This window comes from Acipenser ruthenus, chromosome 16 (assembly GCF_902713425.1).
Source record: "Acipenser ruthenus chromosome 16, fAciRut3.2 maternal haplotype, whole genome shotgun sequence".
Classification (NCBI taxonomy): Eukaryota; Metazoa; Chordata; class Actinopteri; order Acipenseriformes; family Acipenseridae; genus Acipenser; species Acipenser ruthenus.
Genome location: NC_081204.1, coordinates 2,956,197 through 2,981,662, shown reverse-complemented (window position 1 = coordinate 2,981,662; position 25,466 = coordinate 2,956,197). Strand labels below are relative to the sequence as shown.

The following is a 25,466-nucleotide window of genomic DNA, read 5'->3' as shown; positions in this document are numbered from 1 at the left end:
AACAGTCGCTGGCAGCGTTGCTGAGAGTTCAAATCAACTGACCTTTAACCTCATCTATATATATATATATATATATACACACACACACATATATATATGTGTGTGTGTGTGTGTATATATATACACTACCGGTCAAAAGTTTTAGAACACCCCCATTTTTCCAGTTTTTATTGAAATTTAAGCAGTTCAAGTCCAGTGAATAACCTGAAATGGTACAAAGGTAAGCGGTAAACTGCCAGAGGTTAAAAAAAAAAAGTTTAGGTTACCAAAAACTGAAAAATAATGTACATTTCAGAGTTATACAAAAAGGCCTTTTCAGGGAACAAGTAATGGGTTAACAACTTACAGCTGTTCTGCAGCAATGGAAGTAAATTAAGCCTTGAAAGTTGTACAGGTGTCCCAACTTTTGTTGATTACTTACAAACCCTCTGTCTGTATAAAAGCAGTGTTGGAACAGACTGTGTTACTACACCCTCTTAAGCATTATTTGGACAGTATTGTACTGCAGGAAGTAGTATATTGCTCTCATAATGGCGAGAAAAAGGCAATTAACAAAGGAAGACAGACAGACCATTATATCCCTTAAAAGTGTAGGTCTTTCCTTTAGAGAAATTGCAAAGAAAGCCAAGGTGTCAGTGAGTACAGTTTCCTACACCATCAAAAGGTACTTGGAAACTGGAGGAAACTCTGACAGGAAGAGGTCTGGCAGACCCAAAGCCACAACAGAATCAGAAGACAACTTTCTGAGAGTCAACAGCTTGCGTGATAGGCGGCTCACAGGACAACAGCTTCAAGCACAGCTTAACATTGGTCGAAGTAAGCAAGTCTCAGTTTCAACTGTGAAGAGAAGACTTCGAGCTGCAGGTCTGACAGGTCGAGTGGCAGTAAGAAAGCCATTGCTAAGATGGCAAAATAAGAAAAAGAGGCTTGCCTGGGCCATGAAGCACCGCCAGTGGACTACTGAAGACTGGAAGAAGGTCTTATGGACCGATGAATCAAAATTTGAAATCTTCGGTTCATCATGCAGGGTTTTTGTACGCCCTCGAGTAGGCGAAAGGATGGTTCCTCGGTGTGTGACACCAACTGTCAAACATGGAGGAGGAAGCGTGATGGTCTGGGGCTCTTTTGCTGGATCCAGAGTCGGCGACTTGCACAGAGTGAGTGGCACCCTGAACCAAAACTGCTACCACAGCATTTTGCAGCGCCATGCAATACCCTCTGGTATACGCCTAGTTGGTCAGGGGTTCATCCTACAGCAAGATAATGACCCAAAACATACCTCCAGGCTATGTCAGAACTACCTTAGAAGAAAAGAACAAGACCGTAGGCTTCAAATCATGGAATGGCCAGCACAGTCTCCAGACTTCCATCGAGCTGGTTTGGGATGAACTGGACAGAAGGGTGAAAGCAAAGCAACCTACAAGTGCAACACATTTGTGGGAACTTCTGCAACAGTGTTGGGAAGAACTTTCCGAACAATATTTGATTTCCATTGTAGAAAGAATGCCACGAGTGTGTTCGGCTGTTATATCTGCAAAAGGTGGCTACTTTGATGAGTCAAAAATTTAGATTAAATTTTGTTAAACAAAACGATTCCATGATTTCTTTTTTATCTCCAATTGTTTATTTGTTCTATGCTTTAATTTCAGAGTACATTGAGACATTAAACTGCGTAAATTTCAATAAAAACTGGAAAAATAGGCAGGTGTTCTAAAACTTTTGACCGGTAGTGTATATGTATATATATATATATATATATATATATATATATATATATATATATATATATATATATATTAGTTAATTCTATAGGGTGATGCAAAACCTTTGGTCATAGCTGTACATTCTCCATTTTACTGTCACTGTGTGCAATGTCTTCCTTAGGTGTAGGTTTGCTACCTGTAGTTATAGCCCAAGTGAAGGTATTATGTGTGCCACATTTGCAGTTGGATGGAATAAATCTTCCTTGTAACTGCGCTTACACTGTAGAGAGTAATGTAGTCATAAGAGCTCCAGAACTCAGGGCTCGGGGGATAAAAAATAAATTAGGTGTGCAATCTTAAAAAAGAAAACCAGCCGTGGCTCCCAGTCAGCTGCGCTACAGCCGAATCCGATATCCCACTGTATTCACAATTATTGTTATCTTCACTAGGTCAAGGGCCAGAGGATTGCTGCTGTATGGAAATACATGTGGGCCTCCTTGAGCCCAGCTAATTTGGAAAGCGAGGCTTGTGATTGAGTAATTAACCTTCCTTCTTTCGGTTTTCGTTAGTTATTAATTACCATGGTGATTATTTAAATGTCAGGAAGACAGCATAGCTATTAACTTTTGAAAATGCTGAACACGCATTGAACCGATGCAATTTCCTTGTGTCTCAGTATGAGATGAGCAGTGCGTTGTGGAAAGATTTTGGACGCTGCGCTTTCGAAGCGTTATATAAAGAAGAAACGCTGTCCTGGCCACATTTTTACAGTCGGCATGTGCTGTGTAAAATCTTTCATTTGTTTCCCTTAATTTCCTTTTTCCAAGCTATTAAATCCTTTCAGCTTTCACAAGTGTGGCTCAGGGATCTCTGCTTGGTGAAGCCCTTTGTGAATGTCAACACTGTATGTCTAGCTGTCTGTTTTGCAGTGTCAGACCCCATTAAGTGCAATGCTAGGAGAAGTCAAGATGGTCTTGTTTATCCTCTGATCCATTTTTGGGTAATTTCTTTTTGAAGTCAGACTTCTTTTGACAGCTTCATGTTTAATTCAGAGTACTGTTATAAAACAGTCCACTTCCTGTGTCCTCTTCTGATGACAGTAGAGTGCTCTATACTAGAATGCTGGATTAAGGATTAATGATTATAACTTACAAATATGAACTTACAAGCCTTTGGGAGGTTTAGAGTAAAACAACCTTTTATTTAAAGAAGACCTTTTAATATTTGTTTCCCTATATAAAATCCTTTGCTAATGTTGATTATACAAACTGGTTTTGTGAAATGTTGCATCTTTAAAAATGCACAGGCATTTATAGTACAACCCTGACCTTGACCCTAACCCTAGCCCTGACCATGACCTTAACCCTAACCTCAGCCCGAAACTGAATTAGATCCCGACCCTGAACCCTAATCCTAACCCCTAACCCTAATGGCAAATTCACTAGGGTTACATGGATTTACAGATGTATCCCTAACCAAATCCTAACCCTAAAATCTGTCACCCTAACTTGATCCAGGAAGTACGCCTCTAAAATAAAATAAATCAGTACGAGGTGAAAATAAAGGTAGAAATACTGGACTTTTTATTTTTTATAACACTGGAGATATCTTCAGCTGGTCAGTTTTGTCTTTAATACATCTCATTTAGGTCACACAGCCTTGTTTTGTCTCCTCATGCGAGGTTTGTAAATAGCTATGTTGCCGTTGGGCTTTGCAGATTTAAGATTCCCTTTTATGGCAGAAACAAGAATTATTCATCTGAATTGCAATCAGAGCTATTGCATGCCTGTTATGCAAACTCATGTCATTTTCTTTATTTCGCCTGTCTGGTTTCTGGAGTATTGAATGCAAATGATATATTTTTTACTTTGGCTCTGTTTTATCTATTTATTTATGCACCTGAAGAAGAAATCCCCATTATGTTTATGTAGAACGACATTTACTTTGTGACCTCTGCTTTCTAGATTCCTTGGCAGCGATCCTTGCATTTTCAAAGCTGCCAACCAGAACCGTGTTGTTCATGTTTCTAAATAAACAAACAGGAATCTGAAATTAATATCGATTTTGTTCCTTTTTTTTTTTAAGAGAGACTTCTAAGGAAAGCGCAAGGTTTTTTTTAAGCTATAAATTTACTATATACTGTAATATGTATGATAAAATATAAATGTTATTTATGTATTCCTGCTGTAGGGGCTGGCAGTGGTCCCTGTGTGCTGTGTACAGTAGTTGGCCATTTCTTTGTGTCCAATACTGTGTGCACGGCCTGGCGGTGAAAAGTCCTAAATATGATTTAATCGAACATAAAGCTACTATATAGAGGGTCAGAGTCGATTAGGTGAGCAAATCCTTGCTGTGAAATTCACTATCCTTGTACATTAATTAATGCAAATCATTGGTCAACCACAGAAACACTGATAATAAGCGCCCAAACAAAGATCTACACGGACGTGGGTTCCACATTTCAGCTTCGTAATACTTTCAACAAAGTAATTGCTTGCTTTGTCATTTGAATGTGGGTTGAACTATTACAAAGACACCTAGTGGGAAGGTGAGGCTCTTATCTCCAGCCCATGTTGTATCCATGTTTGTGGCGAAGGCCATTAGGGTATCCACCATGATGATTCACTCATGCATATTAAAAAAAAAAAAAGATTCTCCAATTTAACATTTTTTGAAGCGTAGTGTAGCTAAATGCATTGCATGTAATTGAAATAAATAGTTTATTTTTCAGTGTTGTTCATGATGAAAAAGTAACAATTGTGATATTTTGGATGCTGAAAGCGGTAAGTGTAAGGTGATGCCATCTCGATGGCCACCGCTGTACCTGTCTGAAATGAGTGTGCTCTGTAAACACACTGCAGCTGGCCTGGAATGATGACTGAGGGTCAGTCAATTAACTCCTAAAGGAAATGGAACATAAAGAACTGTTTGCCATTGTACTGTTGAACTGCAGCTGAACTATACATGTCTGTATAAACTATTTAATTTAATCAGATGGCAGTTTTCTGGATGTTTGGATTACTGATGCTTTGTGGTTTACACAGGTACATTTCTGTTTTGTTCAGTACTGCGTTTAAGCCAGCGTGCACTGGGATATCTGTTTACTCGACTTTCATCATTAAATAACACGGGAGTTGCCTTTCTGAGAGCTTATTTTTGCTTTTTGTTTCAGTGACACATGTTTGGTGCATATATAGTAGAGGTGGAACTTGCTGAAAGTTAATCACAACTAAAGTCAAAATCAGAAACAAAACAAGAAAGCTGATTGACAACCGTATCGGAACATCGCTGTAATGCCCTGATTTTGTAGAATCAACTGCACGTTGATGTTGTACCTTGGACAGTTCCCCATAGAATTCATTGGGTCATTTGAACGGCAGAAGATTGACGGGACTTCAAAACAGGACGATGAATGAAGCCATTTATCATGTATGCACTTGAATACTAAGCTATAAAGCACATCTGGCAGTAAAGCAAAGTGAGACTGTGATAAGGGAGAAAAGCACACTGTAATCCGAGGATTTGGTTTTGTCATTGTGCTGTGGATTTTTTGCCAGGAAAGTGGTTTATATTTCCTTGAATATTTGCGCTGAGGTCAGATATCGCATAGTGCTTTGGAATCCTTTAGCACTTTTCATCTTGTCATTTTGAATGTGCAAATAATACCGTCAGTAACAACAATTTTAAGAAATATTATGTATGTGATAAAAGGGTGCAGGTCACTTATTGTGTCTTCAATAAAGCATTGGTTTTATGCAGTGTTACTATTTTAAAGCACAAAATAGTAAAAAATCTGGTATGTAGTTCTGAGATTTTCTTCCAAGCAGGGCTCGTTGGACAGTTTTTAGAGTTCCTCAACAGCTAAAGAATGGCCGGGCTTGATTTTATATTGCAAGTTTTTTTTGTTTTTTTTGTGTGGGTGTATTTACTGTTGACATCATGCTAGACATTAAAGGTCTGCAATTTCAATAAATACAAAGAAAGTCTTATTTGAGATTTGAAAAATATTAAATATTGAGATCATGAGAACACTGGGATTCAGAATCTCGCATTATCACACAGTCTGATGTCCTAGTGGCCTGTTGGCCTTATATTGTTTCTTAATTTAAGAACCTTGTCACTTTTTATTGCAGTGTAAAAGAGGGCAATTCATCATTGCATTTATAGATCTTATCCGTCTTACATGTAATTAAAGTCACCCATTATCTAACATCAATGTCTTTCTCCTCAAGAACTGCTATATACCCCCAAGGGTTTAAGGTGGCATCAGTCAAATGATTAAGTAAGGACAGACTTTGAAGACAAATATAAGTTTAAATCATGCAAAATCCTCAGTGTACTGTATGTCATACAGTTATTTTGTAAATACCAAAGTGTATTTAACAACAGATAGTACATTCAATAACTCCTTTGTATTATAAAAAATCAATAGGCACAACATAATAGTTGTAGTAATTTATACTGGTGATATATTAGATAGATTTCATGATTATAAATCACAATAGATTTAAATCACTTACGTTGTGAGTTTCCTCAAATCAATAGTTTTTTGGAGACACTTTTGGTGCCAGTATCAAACACTACCCAAGTATACTCATATATAATGTGAAACTTGCATTTAACACTGAGACATGTTTACATTTTGAAAGGGTGCACATTATAAATGATGGAGTAGCAGTCTACAACAGATTAAAGATGATTAAACTTTACTTTATGAATAAAAACAGACTTTAAGGTTTGCAAATAGCGCCCAATATGTCAGAAGCACTGTTCCTAATTCACACATAGCTCTACGGACCTTACAGGTGTGTGTGGGCTTGGAGTGATAGTTGGAAACAGGAAGGAAGTGCAGATATTTCAGTATGCTTCATTTATTTATTTAAAAAATGTTCTGAAAATGTTCTGTGTACTGCATGTTTTTACTGGTTTGGAAGGTTTCAGTTTTGTTTTCATCCTAATGTCGGTACTGTAACTCCTAAGTCCTCTGTACCACGTCTGCTTACCTCCTAGCCTGCTGTATCCCAACATGTACATTGGACTGACTAGTAATCCATTGATATTTGCAGCCAGTATTCCATTTCTGAGGGATGAAATTGACTTTGAAACATGTGACTCTCCCAGAGCACCTAATTAATTAGCAGCTGCACTTTGAATGGTCTGGGTGGGAAACTCTTGAAGGTCATTCACAGATAGTGTTGGTTGTGTCTCTAGCCTGTGTACGAATCGGACAGATTTCACTGCTTCTCATGCAGTTGTTTCCTGGCTTGCCTCACACTACTGTTTAGGCGCTTCATTGCTTGCCATCTGCCACAGAAAACTGTTTTTTTTTTTTTTTCAGCAAACAGGCATGGCTTTGTGAAGGATTCATTCATCAGTCATGATATCATTATCATTCGTTTCACAGTGCTTCTTAATTGTATACGTTTAAATGTGCTTTACACAAACAAAATAGAAACATTTAATCTTGCAGAACAGGTTTATAAAATACCTTGCGCCTTTAAATACAACCAGTCACCCATTTGATTGCAAAATGCAACAAAGATAATTAGAAAACCTATAAATACCTACAATGTCTAAACAGGTTTGAGAAAGATGCAGCAACCTTGCTGAATTATTTGAAGGTTGAGAAAAAATGTCATACTACTATACTACTACTAATAATAATTATAATAATGCTATAATGTGAAAAGTCATGTGACGGAGTGTTATTTAAAGGTCTTGGCTTCTGTAGGTTATCTTCAAACTGATCTTTGCTCTCCCAGTCAGAATACGTTTTCAGAGTTGTTAATAGAACTCAGACTCCCTGTGTGAGAGATTGTGTCTCTCCTGCAAGATAACTCAGCAAGCAAATTGATCTAATTTATAACACTGTGAATGGCTGAAATCTGAACCTGAGTGGATGGTATATCCAATCACCTGGGCCATTGTACCTCCCACAGACTGGGAATGGCCCACTTCAGTCTTGAGCTTCTGAATCCTTGTAGTGCTCAGGAGCTGTAGTCCAAGCATGAGTGTGCCCTTTTTATGAATTTCATGTTATTCTTCCACATATGTGTCTCACTGCAATTCCACAAATGGTATTTATTTAAAAGACATACTGCATGGCTACAAATGCCATTTATTTATAGGCTTACCTTTTTAGAATGGTTCCACATTCTCATGCTCTCATATTTTTTATAATGTTTCTCTATGGCCCTAAAGTTGAGAGAACACAAACTCACCTTTTCAGGAACAGTGGCTTGAAACCTGGTTTCAGGGGACAAGGAGACTAGATTGAGGCAACTTTGCTGTATCAAACACCAAGTCTCCCCTGGTGTGCCATGCAGTGAAACCAAGTTCCAGCCAGCTTCTGTGTTTAACCATGTAGCAGCTGGAGTCAACAGAGTTGAAAGGTCACACTGTAAGACTTAAGACCAGGAAGCAAAAAAATAAAAAATAAATAAAAGGTTGGGAAAATCCCACAGACCTGCAGTACATTATTATATGTGGCATGGAGTTATGTCAGACTTTAATTAAAATAACAGCTTTATTATAAAAACAAATGTAAAATGTTTGCTTTGTTAAAATGCAAATTTGCCAAACCTGTACTTCAAGAAAAACAATTCCGCTGTGGATGGCTTTTCTTTCTTTCTGCACGAACAATGCACAAGCCTATCGCATTGATAATCTGTGTATTTTGTAGCATTGGTGGGTGTCTATTACTGCATTTACACAGTGGGTCACATTGCTCTTATCAAAGGAGTTGTCCTCATTTTGATCACATGTGTGTTGCAGTTGATTTAAATCATTATTAGCTGTGCAGCAAGCTCTTATTTAGCAGGTTAATTTACTGATAGCATGTTTTTCTGTTCCCACGTAGCCAGGCTTACAGAGGTCATTTTTACAGTAAATACAGTGATACAATAGCAAGGCTGCCATTAGTACTTCCTGGAAACTGAAAAATGAAACGGCTTTGAGGATTTTCTTTTATTGTGTTAAATCTACTAAATCATGTCATTACAATCAATACAACAAATGAATACACATATTTGATAAAGGTCTCTTTTGGATTTGAAAAAAGTGTCTTTAGCTTAGATTGAACTGAATTAAAGCTAGTGTAGTAATTTCCTGTAATTTCCAGTGGTGTCCGAATGCGCTCTATTTAAAATGATGATAATGTTGCTTCCTGGCTGCTGACTATTCAGTCCTTGGGAGGTAGAGCTCATTTCGCCTTCCGCCGTCTCTCTTATTATCTTCCTCTGGGATGCATATCCCTGTCAAAAGGAGGTGCCCAAACGTACGTCTGTATCTACCTATGTCATGCTTTATGAATTATACATGCACAGAGAGAGCGCTTCAACTGCTTATCCAATCGGTTATTAAATTAAGTTATTAGGCATCCAAGCCAAGGAAACTGGCAGCTTTTCACAGCCAGGATGTCAATCTGCGCTCCCCTGAATGCTTGATTCACCCGGGGCACACCACATGGCTGTGTCTTTACCAGGTGAGCCATTCGGGTATGGGAAAGAACCAGCATCACGATAGTTATCACTGGAGTCAGATTTTGGTATTGTCTGTCACGATTTGAGATCCATTAAGCTATTGGTGTTCTTTGGAACAAAAAACTGTTTTGTTAATGTAGACTACGGCACTCTGGGTGCAGCATTGTTCTGTAATTGTAAATCATCTCTTCTCCAGGAGAGAGAGAGAGAGAAGATAAGCTTATGCTGTTACAACTTATGAAATCTGTATTACTTAGTTATATTGTAACTCAAAGAATGGCGGCACGCTTAAAATATATATTTGATGTCAGTACATGTTTTATATTAGTGTACATTAACAATGCCAGTTAAAAAAAGTAGTATTATATAACAACTGCCGGGTCCAGGTTAAAATGACCCACTCGAGAATATGAAACATTAGTTTTAGCTTGGATTTGTTTGTCAAAATGCTTTGCAGATGTCACCACATCTTTAGTATTAGATTTTACAGTACCCCAGTAGTTAAGGGTAAAAGAATGTGATGAAAAACTTTCAGAAGGACAAACTCTGGCTTCTGTCGGAACACCCACTGTGAAGGCTCCTGTGCTCAGGCAGGTCGAGTGTAGAAGCGAAGGAAGGAAAGGAAAACAAATGGCAGGCTGCGTGTCTCAGCTGACTGCTCCCTGCGGGGCTGTCCTAAATGCAGACACAGTGCACTGTTCCCTTCCCATCGCCTCCTCCTCCACAGACAGCAGAGTAAATCAAAGAAAACTTAAATCCTAGTGAGGCACTGACAATTCATACAGTCACCTAAACTTTAAATATTAGGTATATTTCCTAATAGTACTTTTATGAAGATTTGTGAGAGCGAGGGCATGTTTGCTAAGGTCTTTTTAAGAAGGCTAATTTGCAAGGGTTTACAACATTAGTGGTCTGGGGGGATGCAATATTTTGACAGCAAAACAGCAGTCAGCTTATCATTTGACCTTCTGGTACACGTTAAAGTGATGTTAATCTCTTTGAGAAATAATTGGATGTCTAGCGCTTCATAACTTGGTTCATTGGTTTTCTGATTGCAGAAAGCCCATCAGAATGCTATTACGCATTCAGTATTCATTTAAGGAGTTGACAGCTCTCTAATCCAGAGACCTTCATTCATGGTAAAAATAGAAACACAAACAACCCTGAACCAAACCACTGGCAAGTATCACATGCAAGGACCACCTGTATAAAAACACAACTACATATTGTTACCACGAGGCATACACATGTTGTAGATTTGGGATGTGGAGGACTAGAGATTTAACTAAGATAAACATACTCTTTAAAAAATGCCATTTTTAATTTTTTCAGGAGAGAAACAGCATTGATACCTCAAGAATAAATACAGCATGAAAAAACCCAGCTCCCGTTAAGAACGAATAAAAGGAACCACTTGCCAGAGGTGTGGCATTACCAGTAAAAACAAAAGCAAAACTGATTTTGCCTCTTTCTTCTGTGGTACAGCTAGCATATATCACAATCCTGCCAAGAAATGTTGCTCAGCTTGAACCATGCTGGTCAATTTATATGGTAACAAGACAAATCCATCACAAAGTGAATGAAGCAAATCAGCAATACTCAGCCCTTAAACACACAAATGCTTTCTGATGTGAACTTTAATATCCAATTGGAGTTGGATGCATCTGGCTGTAAAGTTATACAGTGCTCTATTTAATTATTTTGTTTATTCACTAAAGATGCACATTGTAGCTATGAAAAACAGAGTTAAAAAAGAGTCAGTGTATGCAATGCAAAAGCAATTCTTTTCAAGCAGTGCTTAAATAATTTCCATTCATCCAGCTACCTGCTGCTGTCTGAAGATGATTTTCAGTGTTTAGTGATGGAGAAAGTTTTTAATAAATTAGACTTTAAGTTCAGCATTCCCTTGCACTAATTTACCCGTGCTGCTGTGACATCACTCCTCTTTGAGGGCTGCACATGTACCTCTGTGAATCAAACCTATGAGCCTGCAGTAAGAGCTGAATTAGAACCTTAGACATCACGGAGCGGCGGGAGAGGCTTTCTATGCTCATTCAATTTGATCTGACGCCACCACATGAACCTGTGGTTCTCTTCGCTATCTCAGCTGGTACCTTTATTTATTCATGCATATTTTGCAATTGTTCTTAATGATCGATACCAATCATGATTGAAACGGCTCCCATCAGTGTGGTCCAGTGGTTAAAGAAACAGCCCTGTAACCCGGAGGTCCCCGGTTCAAATCCCACCTCAGTCACTGACTCATTGTGTGACCCTGAGCAAATCACTTAACCTCTTTGTGCTCCGTCTTTCGGGTGAGACGTAATTGTAAGTGATTCTGCAGCTGATACATAGTTCACACACCCTAGTCTCTGTAAGTCGCCTTGGATAAAGGCGTCTGCTAAATAAACAAATAATAATAATAATAATCAGATGTTACCAGCAAAAGCTTTTGATGTTGTTAATGGCTGTCCACCATAGGGGGAAGTTTTTCAGTGACTGCAGACCAATTTAGCATTCCTAGCAAACTGGGGAGCCTGTCCCGGTCAAACATGAAGTTCTGAATGACTACAGGTGTGTTCCCACTGCTCCAATGCAGCAGTTGGCTATAAATTATATTCTATGATACAGTGCAGAGTGTTTGCTCTCCAGCAGGGGGCTTGAGCGTATATAAAACAGTCTTACAATATATGTTGGTTGTACTATGGGTATTATCAATTACTTGGGTTTGTGTTCGAACTGTATGTGATGTATAAAGATACATTATATATTTAAAGTTGTGCAGAAGCTAGGATTACATTTTTTTTCAATTAGGGAGAGAATTGTGAAATGAGGTTAGACGACATTAGGTCTCGAATCATACTCTTAATACATTAGCTTAACATCTTTTTAAAGCAGTGCCCCTGTACAAATCAGCACTGAGCTCCTGATTTGAATCTGATCTTCAGCTACTTCAAATCATTACAAATAAAAAAGGTTTTGGGGAAAAAAAAAGCTCACGGCAGTCAGGAAATATGTTGATCATATACGGGTTCACTGAGCTTTGATTTTACAGCTGTTAACTTTTCATAAACTGCTTTAAACTCTTCTGCCAGATGATACGTCTCCTGTGAGAAGCTGGCTGGAGGCTTAGGCGTACAGAAAATTATACGCTTTGGGTTGTAAATTAGACTCATTACAAAATGTCAACGATATGTAGCACTCTGTCCCTCATTGATTAACTGTCATAACTAATTATCCCAATGATTTATACCAGCCAATACCAACACATATATTTGTGAGAGAAAGATTTATGTAGTATCTTTCCAAATAAAATGGGAAGTCATAATTCTCGTAAACCTAGAACCTAGAACTAGACTATTTAGACTAAGTGCCACATACCATGAACACAGAGCAGATAACAGATTCAAGATTTTATCAGTGCAGGTGATGAAGAAATCTTTCAGCGATGGCCTGTATTATATAACGGGCAAGTGTTTCTTGTAAGTAGGGGTGTTGGTTTCTGTTCAATATCCTAAATGTTTAAACTTTTATATATTGTTCCTAGAGGTCGTCTAAAATCAGGAGAGGCAAGAGCCTTTAGCTGTGGTGCCCCCTGCCTTTAGAACTCTGTCCCAAGTCGTATCAGAGATGCTGGCACAGTCAAATCGTTTAGATCACATGCACTTGTTTGAGTTACCATATTTCTGAGCTGGTACTTTGGTTTTTATTGTAAAGCGCCCTGGGAGGCTCCGCATGAAGAACGCTATATAAAAGCAAACTGGATTGGATTGTATTGGGAATATTTGGCACCAATCAGAAAAGCCACTGTGTTTAATGTATGTGCACAGCATTTAATATTATATGGAAAACACTAAGAAAAAATATTTAATATAAAACACCTGTATGTGCTTATTTTTGTCAACGGTTCAAACAATCGGCTAATGTTAAAACATTTAAACGCTACCTAATATTACCTAATATTTTTGATTGGATGTTTGTTGTCCTTGTGGATGAGCTAAAGATTTCTAACAAATGAGATCTTTTGACACATGAGCTCACTGAGCCTTTCCCCGCTCACCTGCATACAAACACATGCTGTCACACACACATAGAGGAACACGCACACGCACACACACACACTCTCACTCACTCACTCACTCGCGCACATTTGTCACATGGCTAGGAGTTGCTGATGGGCACCGCTGTGTACACTAGCATTGTTTGCCCCTCGGCACCTCTGTGCTGACTGATCCACACGGACAAGCCAGACGTAAAAAAGACTGATCTACTAAGAAAGTTCAGCCATGGATGTCAGTGGCTCAGTACACCCACATTCCAGCCTGTACTCTTTAGGTTGTTTTTCAGCTAACTGTAATATTAAATGGAGGACTGGCAGTGGCCGCGTTGTTATTTCAACCTTACAGAGCTGGGTTTCTACTGTACACCATCCTCCCCAGGTTAATGATTGCACCCTAGTGTACCTGATATACTTGGAGGTCAGACATGATTCTCTGTTAAAGCCACAAGGGTGTATTAACCTAAGGGTGTATTAAGTATTTAAAAAGGCAAAACAGAAAATTATATAATGTGATTTAAACAGCAAGAAGAATATGTAATATTTCTGATCCATAACAAGTTGATCTTTTACTTTCCAATTGCATATAAACTATACTTTTAAGACTGCAGTGGTACAAAGTAAAAAGGAAAACTGTGTTTAGTAATAAATTTATCTGCATTGATTGGGAACAGACTCTTTTGACTACTTTCACTCTGCATTGACCAGATGCACACTGCTAGATAAACACTGATTAAGATAAGCTGCACTCCCCATCTCCCCCATTCACACTTTCTTCTGTGGTGACCTAAACTATGAACATCACCAAGTAAACTGTACCCCTTACACAAACTGTACTCCTTACACAAACTGTACCCCTTACACAAACTGTACTCCTTACACAAACTGAAAAATACAATTACATTGGCTGATCAGGGTTAAGAGTAATACGTCTTCTTATCATTTCATTACAACAAGCACTGCCAGTGATAACGGAAGTCACCATGCATTGTAATTCACTGCCTCTCCTCTAATTTCTTCTCAAGGGCTGCTTCTGGAAGCCACACTAAGGGGCATCTACTTTGTACCGCAAGGGCTTGTTTTTAAATTGTGTTACAAATTTTTATCATGCGCTCTCTCTGTACAGTTCATTCTATTCTGTACAGATTTCTTCAGGCTAGATATTTTTTCACCCGTACAGTTTCTCTGCTTTTCTTTTTCTTCCTTCACAAACATTTTATTTTACTCTTTGCTGAATCTACCGTGGCACTAAAACATATTCATATAGCTTCTGGACATAACTTTAAATACATTGTTCTTGATTGGCCAAGTCGGTCACTAGGGAGATGAAAAACAGGCGTAAATAAAAGCTGAATCTGTGGCTCCCTGTTTAAGGGCATTCTTGTAAATGTTAACAACATGCTGTTTACCTTGCTCAAGATCCGTGTCTATAAGTGCTTCTGTATTGTAAATCCTGAACTTTAACTTTTATACTCTGCGTCTCTAAAATACAGTATCTGCATCGCTGGTTTCCATTTTGAAAATGTGTTCTCCTGCCCAACACACTTGTCAATCAGCTACCTTTTTGATCACATACTTTTATCTCCATTGTGTGTGTTTTTATATTTAAGATGCTAATTGACTGGCCAATAATAGGATTTTGAATTTTTTTTTTTTTTTTTTTTTGCTGTGCTTAGTTCATTTAATTTACATTTCCGGAAAATTAAACGTTATGTTAACAGAACTAATGAACTTAAATATTTTTCTTTACATTGTCATTTCCATCATATAAAGAGGCAGTGTGGCAAATTTTCCATTTTGAAGCCCGCAGGAGAGGAAGTAGGTGTCAGTTCCGATTAACATGAGTCGCATTTACAGGCCAGGAGAACTGACCTCCCGTTACAGTAGATGTGACAGCACAAATTACACTCAATTACAGTGAACTACATTCGACTGCATTGCGTCTGACACAGTGGATGGGAGGTTGTTGCCCCTCCATAGCTTTTTATAAATAAAAAATACAACAGTTTTAAATTGTTAATGTTGAATTTCACATTGAAAAACATGCACTTTTTATTTGTACGATACTGTGTGTGTTGCAGAAGAAAATGTTGGTGTGCCAAACCATTTCATTTGAGTGCTTTTCAGATTCTCACTTTAAATCCCAGTAATGCTGGTGCAATCCCATTCTAGCCATAATAGCACGCCTCCAGGACTAGCAAAGATTGCCTGTCAGGATAATCACTATTCTTAGTATAACTTGAACTTGCTTTTGAATGTTTTGGGCTAAACAGAGTTTTTTTTTTTATTCCCTCCATATACTGTAGTTCTATGCAACATAAAAAAAAATGCATTTCCAAGATTTTAACTCTTTCTACTGCTATACATGTGATGTGTTTAAAGAGATACTGTTAGTCGCACAACTTCCTAAAAGCACAAACAAGATCACTTTCTTTAGGGCATACATTTACATCAGGCTGGTAATATTAGGTATGCATCCAAACTTTTCTCAGTGAATGAATTATGTGCTACCTTTACTGATCACTTATGACGTAAACTCAGAACCACGACTGCGGATCGGCCTACAAAGCTGAAAGCAAAGACAGATTATGACAGCCATAATGGGATTATAGTTTATTGCCGTCTGTTGATTAGCTGCATAAGAAACACTCAGAGAATGCATGCCGGGATAGAACTGCTTTCAGGTGATTCATACTGTTCTATTTTGAAAAGCCTGAACTTTAAGACCACGTTTCACAGAGCTTCATTAGCACTAATCTTTGATTTACTTGCCTTATGTAACCCTGTGTAGTCCAGCATTATTGCTAATCGGATTCTTTGACAACCCCCTCCCCCCACAAGAAGCAATGCAGCATGGGACAGGATTGTTTACGAGTCGATGTTTTATAAATTCATAATAAAGTTGTAGCGCAGTTTTGAATCAGTCCTATTGTGGCAAACATGTGCAGTATATTTTCATATTATTAGTGATCAGTTTTCAAATTGAATTCTGCGTGGATTCCAAAACAAGACACCTGGTTTAACTTGTGAATGTAAGAACAGTCTTGACTTTATGAATAACATAAAACTAATCTGCAGCCAGTTTGTACAAATTCCCGTCACCAGAAAATATTTGAATTGGTCCACTGACAGCAGCGAAAGCATGCTTGTCTCTTTCTTTGCTTTGGCTTATGGGGGTTCATTGTAGACTGATTTCCCACAACTTTAACGCTGCTACCTGCCATCCTAATCTTTTGAATGGGTTTTACTTCACCAAACATTAACGCTGATTACCTTTGAACAAACCTAGCATTTTCCCTTGATTTCACTGCAGGTCTAATTATCATGCTTCGTTTTCTAGCTGTGAGCTCTCACTGGAAAATAAAAGATGCTTCAAGCAGGAGTCAACATTTCACTTAAGCAACAGAAAAGATTCCATCCTTTTCAAGCTGTGCTAAGTGCTCCATTGAAACATGAGTAAAACACTGCCTGCAGCAGATAGCCCAATCATTGTGAGATTGACGGGGAAACAGGGCTAGACTCACCAAAAGCAAACAATTTGAGGATTTTATTCAACAAGTTAAAATGCCTGTGCCTAATCTCATTACTGTACCCCTGGCCAGGTTTATCAAAGGGACAGAAAAGGTTTAAATAGAAGCCAGTTGCTGAGCCAAATATGCTAAATTGCTGAAGCAGACATTTGTGACTCCCGTTTCCATTCCAATCCAGGGCCATGTTCCAACCATGCTCCTACTTATTGCATTGAGCATCCTAGAGCACAATTCCAAACAGGTGTTCAGTTAATTAATGAAGGCCTTGGATTGGTGTGGACTGAGAGAGCCACAAGCGAGCCCCACAGCTCTATTGATTGTGCACTCCTTATAAAGTAATGTGCCCTTGTTATGTCAGGGCTGACTGAGAGAGGAAACAGCTCATTTCTAATTACTGAGCGGAAGAATGTTTTTAGCTTAGATCAGTGGTTTAAGTAATTTCGGATCTGGTTGGGTTCGTATTACAAAAATAAAATGTATCCGCATGTGCTTTGGTTATTGCATGAGTTTGTATTCTCCAGAATAGCCTTAGAGTCATCACTTTAGAGACTGTTCTTATAGAAACACCAGTCTTGGATATGGATCATATTTGCTGCCTTGCCCTTTGTGAGGAAACAGACTTGCAACATGACCCTTATAAACGTTTCCCAAAGTAAGAGCACAGTAAAGTGTAATAAAGCATAGTTAAAGTATAGGTAAGCACTGGAAAGAATAGCAAGGTATGGTAAAGTATATTAATAAACTTGGCAAACCAGGGTAAATGCATAGAATAACCATGGGAAAAGCATGGGAAAATGACAAAAATACAATGTAAAGGGAAACACAAAACAAAAGTTTGTGATAAACACCAACATGGACATTGCTGACGGTATTACCGGAACGTAACAAAGAGAAAACCTTGCTCTTACCCGTGTAACGTTTCTCAGCAAAGCTAGATGTGTCAACAAAGCAAAAACCTCACCCTGCTCTGTTTCAATTGCCACTAAAATGCATTAGTTGCTTTAGTAACACCCAAGTGGTACAATAAGAAATGTGACCGTGTTGACATTAGCTAAAACAAGCAGGTTTCCCGGCATCATCCTGTAAAACAGCTGTCTCTGCCAAAGTGTAAGCCAACTGCGCTTGTTATACCACAGATTCAATTTTATTAAAACTTCGACAGAACGTTTGCATTAGTAAAATGGGAATACATTGACTGCTTGTTGCTGGTAATAATGAATCATATTGAGTGGCAAATAGATTATACTATCCCTTATTGAGAGACATGTCAAACAAGGTAGCAGGTGTATGTTTATGAAAACAAAACAAACATCTGTTTGATTATCAGGAGTTTAGGGTCTGTCTGGTTGGCACTAAAGTTATAAGAAGGAAGGCACTTTGCTTTGTGAATGTACTTACATCATTGTTTAAAGATGCAATAACCGGCACCATCAGTAATTTATACTTCTAGTGCGGCTGTCTCGGTTTTCATTCAAACTGTAGAGGATCAAGGTAGCTCTGTGTCCCTCCCCACTGCTCTGGAGAGCTGACCTGTGGTGTGAAGCCAAGCCTAGAGAGAGGATGAGCGATGGTATAGCCTGACCTTTGTAGCAGTGACCGACTTTAAGACCATTATGATAGTCTCTGTTTGCGGTCTGATCAGTCATTATGTTTTCACACATATGCAACCTGAAAAACTTGTAACATGATTTTTATTCCAGTATTAGTACAGTAGTCCAACTGTGCTAATATAGTATAACAAGTTATTTTTCTTGCAAAGCACAAAGGGGTACATGTTATATTTTTCAGGGATGCCCTTATACAAGTTTACCACAGTAAATGTATAGTTTCCTGTGCTTTCCCCATGGTTATACTATGCATTTACCTTTGCGTTTATTATCGTTTTACGTATACCTCTCTGCTTACCTGTGACTTAGCCTTCTATAGGAGAAACCTTTACATGGGTGTAAAAGGCATATTCCGATTTAAAATATCTTCACACCTAGGATATTAATGATTGCTTGCCATTTAAGTTTTTAGTGGGCTGTAAACCTCACACTTTTTTTTATCCAATGTGATAAGCTGAATGTAACTTAAGATCTCCACTGTGGAGACCTACAGTGTGCCCAGCAGTTTGTGTGTTAATGCAGCCCGTGAGAGTGGGACAAGTTTTACTGTAATGTTTTATGCTCACACAGTGGTGCACAGTAGATTGTGACACATGATCTCTGCATTCAGTGCTTATTAAATATGGATGGTCTTGGTTAAGGATCACCAGGTGTGAGAACGGATTACAAATATGAGAGTCAAAAGAGGAACTCTGATCTGCCACACTTGAATGATTATTTGAAGAGAACCAGTAAACTCAACGTATTCAGAAATGCATGGTTTTACATCAGCGTGCGATAAAAGCACAAACTAAAAAAAGGTGGTGTTTACCAAAAAGCATCAATATTTGAGATGTTAAGTTAGACCCCCTGGGACACTAGATATGGACGACCTTCTGTATTATTTAAGTCGACATAACCAATTACTTCATACCCACCGCGGTGTAGAGTTCAATTTAAGATACAGTATTAATGACATGGAATATGTTCTTATATTATAATGCCTTCATCGTTCTACTGTATACATATCCTGATTGAGAGCATTTTATTATTCCACACTGTCCCACTCAAACACACTAGATACTGGTATGTACTTACAGAGTCACATATCTAATCAAGAGTCTGATTAAATAAGCCCTTTGTCTGTTTGCTGTATGTCCGTAGATACGGCTGCACATCAGACTTGCTGGCTTCGTTTTTCTTTCTCTGAAACATGAGTGATCAGTAAATACAGTTCACTGATGAGTGAGTGTTTATCAAACTCCAAACGTCTTGTTTAAAGATAGACTTTAAGTATTATATATATTATTTATTTCCTAGCAGACGCCCTTATCCAGGGCGACTTACAATTGTTACAAGATATTACATTTTACATTATTTCACATTATTTTTTCATACAGTTACCCATTTATACAGTTGGGTTTTTACTGGAGCAATCTAGGTAAAGTACCTTGCTCAAGGGTACAGCAGCAGTGTCCCCCACCTGGGATTGAACCCACAACCCTTCGGTCAAGAGTCCAGAGCCCTAACCACTACTCCACACTGCTGCCAGAGTCCAGAGCCCTAACCACTACTCCACACTGCTGCCCCAGTGATACTGATAATATCCTTAAAAAAGGTAATGGTGAAGTAAGAAAAGATCTTCCTGGCATGAAAGAAAATATTGCATTTTCTTTCTGGAATCAAAAGCACAATAGACAGTGTACAGGAAGTCAGATGAGATGAAATACTGGTAAATAACTTGAAGGGAAAAAATAATGAATTCCAACTGAATACCACAGAAACAACACCTGGATATGTTATGCACTTCCTCAGAGTTCTGAACCAATTCATTTTGAATCCAGCCCTGTTAATTCATGTGGATTTAATTACCCATATTCATTCTGTGTTCCTTTGTAATAAATTATGTTGATCACATGTATAAGGCATGCATTCATGCATGAATGAACACTTCTCACAATCCCCTGGTGGGCGGGTAAGAGGGTACGAATTAGTGAAGAAAAAAACAGTGAAGTCATTAGGAACGGATGGAGGGGAAAAGGGGACCTAAATGTTTTTAAATCATGATGAATTCAAAATGAATTACTTCAGAACTCAGAGGACATGCATGAGATATTCAGGGGCTGTTCCTGTGGTATCCAGCCAGAATTCATTATGATTTTAAGGCCATTGTTTTAAAGTGTTTCCAGTGGAGTTGTCATTCTGGCAGGACCTCCACATCTAGGAAACGGTTTGAGATCCTCTTTGTTAAGAATGCTTTTGATTACTTTCCGCTTCTTAGTGGTGACAGTTGCATTAGGTAATGAAAGCCTGAGCCTCTAAGCCAAGTCTTGGTAAGAATTCCTGATCTGAGCACGCAGAGTGCAGAACGCAGTGCACACAGGCAGACTGTCGAGGGTCTGCCTCCCCCTGGGGACCTGTGTGTATGAAACAATGGCCATCACAGGTACGCTCATTTTAAACACATACTGAAGCAAATGCTGATATTGACCTAAGGCTTGGCAGGAAGAAGCAGGAGCCATGGGCATTAATAGCAATAGCTGTTGTGGCTTTTCCGACAGGAATAAACAAATACAGTTTGTTAAAATGAGTCCACTTTATTGACCTGGATGATTTATTCTTTTTACTTATTTTTACACCATAAAGTCACTAAATTCCTTTCTAAACTCTGCCCTTGATATCCACACAGCTTGACCCAGGAAATGCTTTACATTGTTGATGTGGAACATGACACACACTGTCAGTGCAGTACTGTGTGTTTACTGAGCACTCACAGGGAATATGTTGTGAGCTGAAACCGAGCAGAGAGCTGCTTCCTGTATGGATATGAAGCCGGGCCTTTACCGTACATTGACAGATCATCTTTTATTGAATGTGTAGCGGATTACAGGATTACTGTTTGATAGTAAGCCCTGTTGAGACCTTACTGTGTAGTAAAATGAGAACTGATGATACAGTGTAAGTTTTAAACAGAAATGAGCTCACAATGCTTTATGTTTATAGAAAGTCTTTACTTATTCGTTGTGTTTTTTATCATGCCACATAGATCAGGCTGTGGTAGAAATAGTGTTTACGTCATCGTATGTGTATGAGATGGAATCCGAGTACAGAACAGTATTTGTTTTGTTACATCGTAAGGTATAGGTTTAGCACCTCACTACATTGATCCAGTCTGCAGTGTCATTTCAACACATTCTAAATTCTGAATCCCATATAACCCATCAGAACTGAATGTGATATTAGTATCTTTACTGCATACTGATGTGAATTAAATGTATTTGTTTTTATTTTTTATTTTCTCTTCCAGGAAACAGTAGAATATGCCTTCCTTATAGTTTTTACAATTGAAACGTTTTTGAAGATTTTTGCATATGGATTAGTAATGCACCAGAATGCTTATGTGAGAAACGGATGGAACATGCTGGATTTTATAATTGTAGTAGTAGGGTAAGTATACCACCGTCCTCATTAGTTTTGTTGACTTGGTAATGTTTTTCTGTGAAAGGCGTGCTAGTGCAATGAAACTGGTTTTCCTGGTATCTCTCTAATCGCTCCCATTTCAGTGATGAATGGCCATGCATTTTTTAAATGTTTGGGTTATTTTATTTCTCTTTCCCCTCAAGTTATAATGTCATTTACCTGAGGTCAAATCATTTAAATGAGCTGAAAAGATCTGGTTGACATTTAATTTTCAAGCTGTTGAGAAACTGCCTAACAGCAAAAACACAAGGTTGTTAAAACAGCCAATTTAAATCGATCCAGAAAGGATACAGATCTGGAAGACGGGATGCGAAAATACAGGAACTGAAATGTCATGACCTGGCTATTGCAGGCTAATAGTGTATGAAACAGACCATAATCGCTGAAGTTGCCACTCCTAGAACTCTTTCAGCTATTCTTACTTTTGGAGTCAGAATGCTATGAGATCCCCTTTTAAAAAATGAAAGCTATGCAGAACTTCAGAACACTCAATCCGAATTCTAAGAAGGCACCTTTGTCAAAGGGCAAGGTCAAGGTGTTTAATATATTGAGCTCTCATGGATTCTTTTGACCTATGTAACGGACGTGACTTCATATTAACAGAAATGCTTATTTACTTGCCTTTATCCCCTCTCTGAGCGCAGTGGCTCTACTCTGTCCCGTGTCACACACCCTGCACCTCGAGCGATTAAAAAATGGAAATGCACACGTCTTACCTTCTTCTGAGACCATGTGCACAGGCACAGTGCAAATTAAACTGACGAGAGATCGTCCAACTAATTAGAAAATCCTAAACAACCGTTTACACCTCCCGCACAGAAACTGATTGGAACTTTTAAGTTTCCAGCCATTGTAGATGGTATTACCCTGTACAGCACACTGATGCAGTCTACTATTACCCTGTACAGCACACTGATGCAGTCTACTATTACCCTGTACAGCACACTGATGCAGTTTTGTATTTAATACAAAAAAAATAATACAGTAGAGAAACACCAGGTCGAATAACAATTTTAATATATGTAATTATTTTTATTTTTATTTTTTTGCCCAGTAACATTAGATTAGTCAGCCACTCTCTCCGTTAATATTCACACAGTCCACTGCATACAGTAGCTAGGTCAGCCCACTGTCTGAATGCAACATGAAAAGCATCAGTACTAAATAAAATATATGGGTGCAAATGATATTCGGGTTAATTAAAACAGGGAATGTCAGACTGGGAATCAGTGGCAGGATTGTACTGACAGTAGTAATATCGGTTATTGTGGTTATTGTCCTGGAAAGATTATGTTGTGAGAGAAACGCTCAGTACTGTTAAGATGACAAGCAGCAGGTGTGTGGTATAGGTTATTGAGCTTTCCCAGAACGAATCTAACACTCGTACAAAAAATCTGAACTGAAATAAACCATGCACATCAATGTGAATATCGTCTGTCTCAAGTCACTGTAGAAACCTGGAGGAGAGGACAGCGACAGCATCAGGAGGGCATTAGAGCATACAGAACATTTCAATCTATATAGCAAGCTCATTACTTACTGTACTGTTGCATGCTGTGTGCTTGCTGTGAGTATTGCTGCAATTTCTTTGTTTTTAAATGTAAACACAAAACAAAAACCCTGAAATGTTTCTGGGGGGTGGGTTAATGAATTATTCACATTAAAGTGGGACTGATTGGGGCTCCTGAGTGGCGCATCCAGTAAAGGTGCTCCGTGTGGAGTGCAGGATGCACCCTATAGCTTGGAGATTGCAAGTTCGAATCCAGGCAGTGTCACTGCCGACCGTGACCAGGGTTTCCTAGGGGGTGGTGCACAATTTGCTGAGCGCCACCCAGGTAGGGAGGGCTTAGGTCGGCAGGGCAATCCACTGTTCACCATGCACCAGCGACCCCTGTGGCTGATAGGGCGCCTGTGGGTCTGCAGTGGAGCCATTCAGATCTGTGTTGTCCTCCAGCACTATAGGTCTGGTGGCTTCGCTGTGAATCCGCAGTGCGATAAATGACAGATTTCGGAGGACGCGTGTTTTAGCCTCCGTTTCCCAAGTCTCCGGGGGGTAGCAGCGGTGAAAGGGGATAAAAATAATAATAAAGTGGGACTGATTTGATGACTAGCTCCACTGTGATGTGATGAGCACCCAGCTAATACAACATGCCTTTTCTTTTGTGTTTCAGGTTATTTAGTGTTGTCTTGGAACAACTAACCAAAGAGGGAGATGGAGACAACCACTCTGGTGGAAAGCCAGGCGGCTTCGATGTTAAAGCCCTAAGAGCCTTCCGTGTGCTGCGTCCGCTCCGACTCGTGTCAGGGGTGCCCAGTGAGTCCATAGTCAGGGGGTCTGAACTTCTACACCGTGCACATTCACTGTAAACTGACATGCCTTCTACACCGTGCAGTTTGTTTTGAGCTCAGTGGGTCACTGCTAAAGGGTCTCTGCTGTGTCGGGGTGGGGGCAGGGAATGTAGAGTTTGGTCAGGGCACTGGGGACGACCCCTGTGCTGCTCTTCTGCTCCTGGGGAGGTGTGCAAGGTCTAGGAAGTAGATGGGACGTGTCATCTCAAGGATAGACCTCCTCCCTCTGCACGCCACGCTGGGGAGATGATAAACAGACGAGGTCCAGCTTTTTTTTAGACTTTTTTCCAAAGTGCTGTTTTGATCCAGTGACCTACTAGTCCAAAGGCAAACGAGTTACTAACTGAATCCCAAAGTTATATTTCAACACATTTAAATTTCAATACATTTACATATACATCTTTTTTGCAATGCATTTTATGATTTAAGATTTTAAGTTCCTGTTAATCTAATCTTGTTTAGTATATACTGTACTTTGGTACTATGGCTCATAAAATATGACTATTTCTCCAGGTCATCGATTCACTATTTAAAAGACATTTGCTTGTATTATTATTGTATGCTGGTGTTTTTATGTAGTATACCATTTTTGACATGGTTCACTTTGGGATCCAAATATAAATTGCATACTGTATACAGCATTGTGTTGTACAGATCCTGTGTTCACTTATTTTTCTCTTTTTACAGGCTTGCAAGTTGTTTTGAATTCCATTATAAAAGCCATGGTCCCTCTTCTCCACATTGCCCTATTGGTGTTGTTTGTAATCATAATCTATGCCATAATAGGACTGGAGCTTTTTATTGGAAAAATGCACACAACGTGTTATATTTCTGGTACAGGTGAGCTGGCTCTTTCTATCTGAAGCTTTTCTGGGTTAGGACTTCTGGTTAGGACTTCTCTACACTGCATAAAGCTGTAGCAAAGCTTACAAAAATGCATATATCCTACTGATTAAAAAGCACCATAACTCCATTCATTACATGCCTCAGCTAGTAGCTTTAAATGCATGTTTTTACTGTAATGTTCATTGGACACACACGAAGGCACAGGACTGGATAATAGGCGGTGAATGCTTCCTTTTACCAGTGTATGTTTTTAGTTTTACTTTTGAAAAGGCTTACGCGTTACTACAGATATAAATATTCTATATAATAAGAAAGGCATATAGCGACTGTAGGACATTTACATTTGCATTAGAAGTAGAAAGTGCAACTTCAGTAGTAAATTATATAAAGAATAGGCAATCTTGCCATTGAAAAATGATCACTCAGTATCTATG

The 25,466-nt window shown here is 38.8% G+C and overlaps 1 protein-coding gene across 16 annotated transcripts in view; it reads left to right on the top strand.

Annotated features, from left to right (window-relative positions):
* LOC117412172 (voltage-dependent L-type calcium channel subunit alpha-1D-like) overlaps window positions 1-25,466 on the top strand; it is a 96,687-nt gene that overhangs the window by 14,514 nt on the left and 56,707 nt on the right. For all 16 annotated transcript variants that reach the window (XM_058988412.1, XM_058988418.1, XM_058988415.1 and 13 more), the window contains exons 4-6: window positions 21,665-21,804; window positions 24,009-24,151; window positions 24,874-25,026. In XM_058988412.1, coding sequence (XP_058844395.1) covers window positions 21,665-21,804; window positions 24,009-24,151; window positions 24,874-25,026 — 436 coding nt within the window. The remainder of the gene's footprint in view (window positions 1-21,664; window positions 21,805-24,008; window positions 24,152-24,873; window positions 25,027-25,466) is intronic.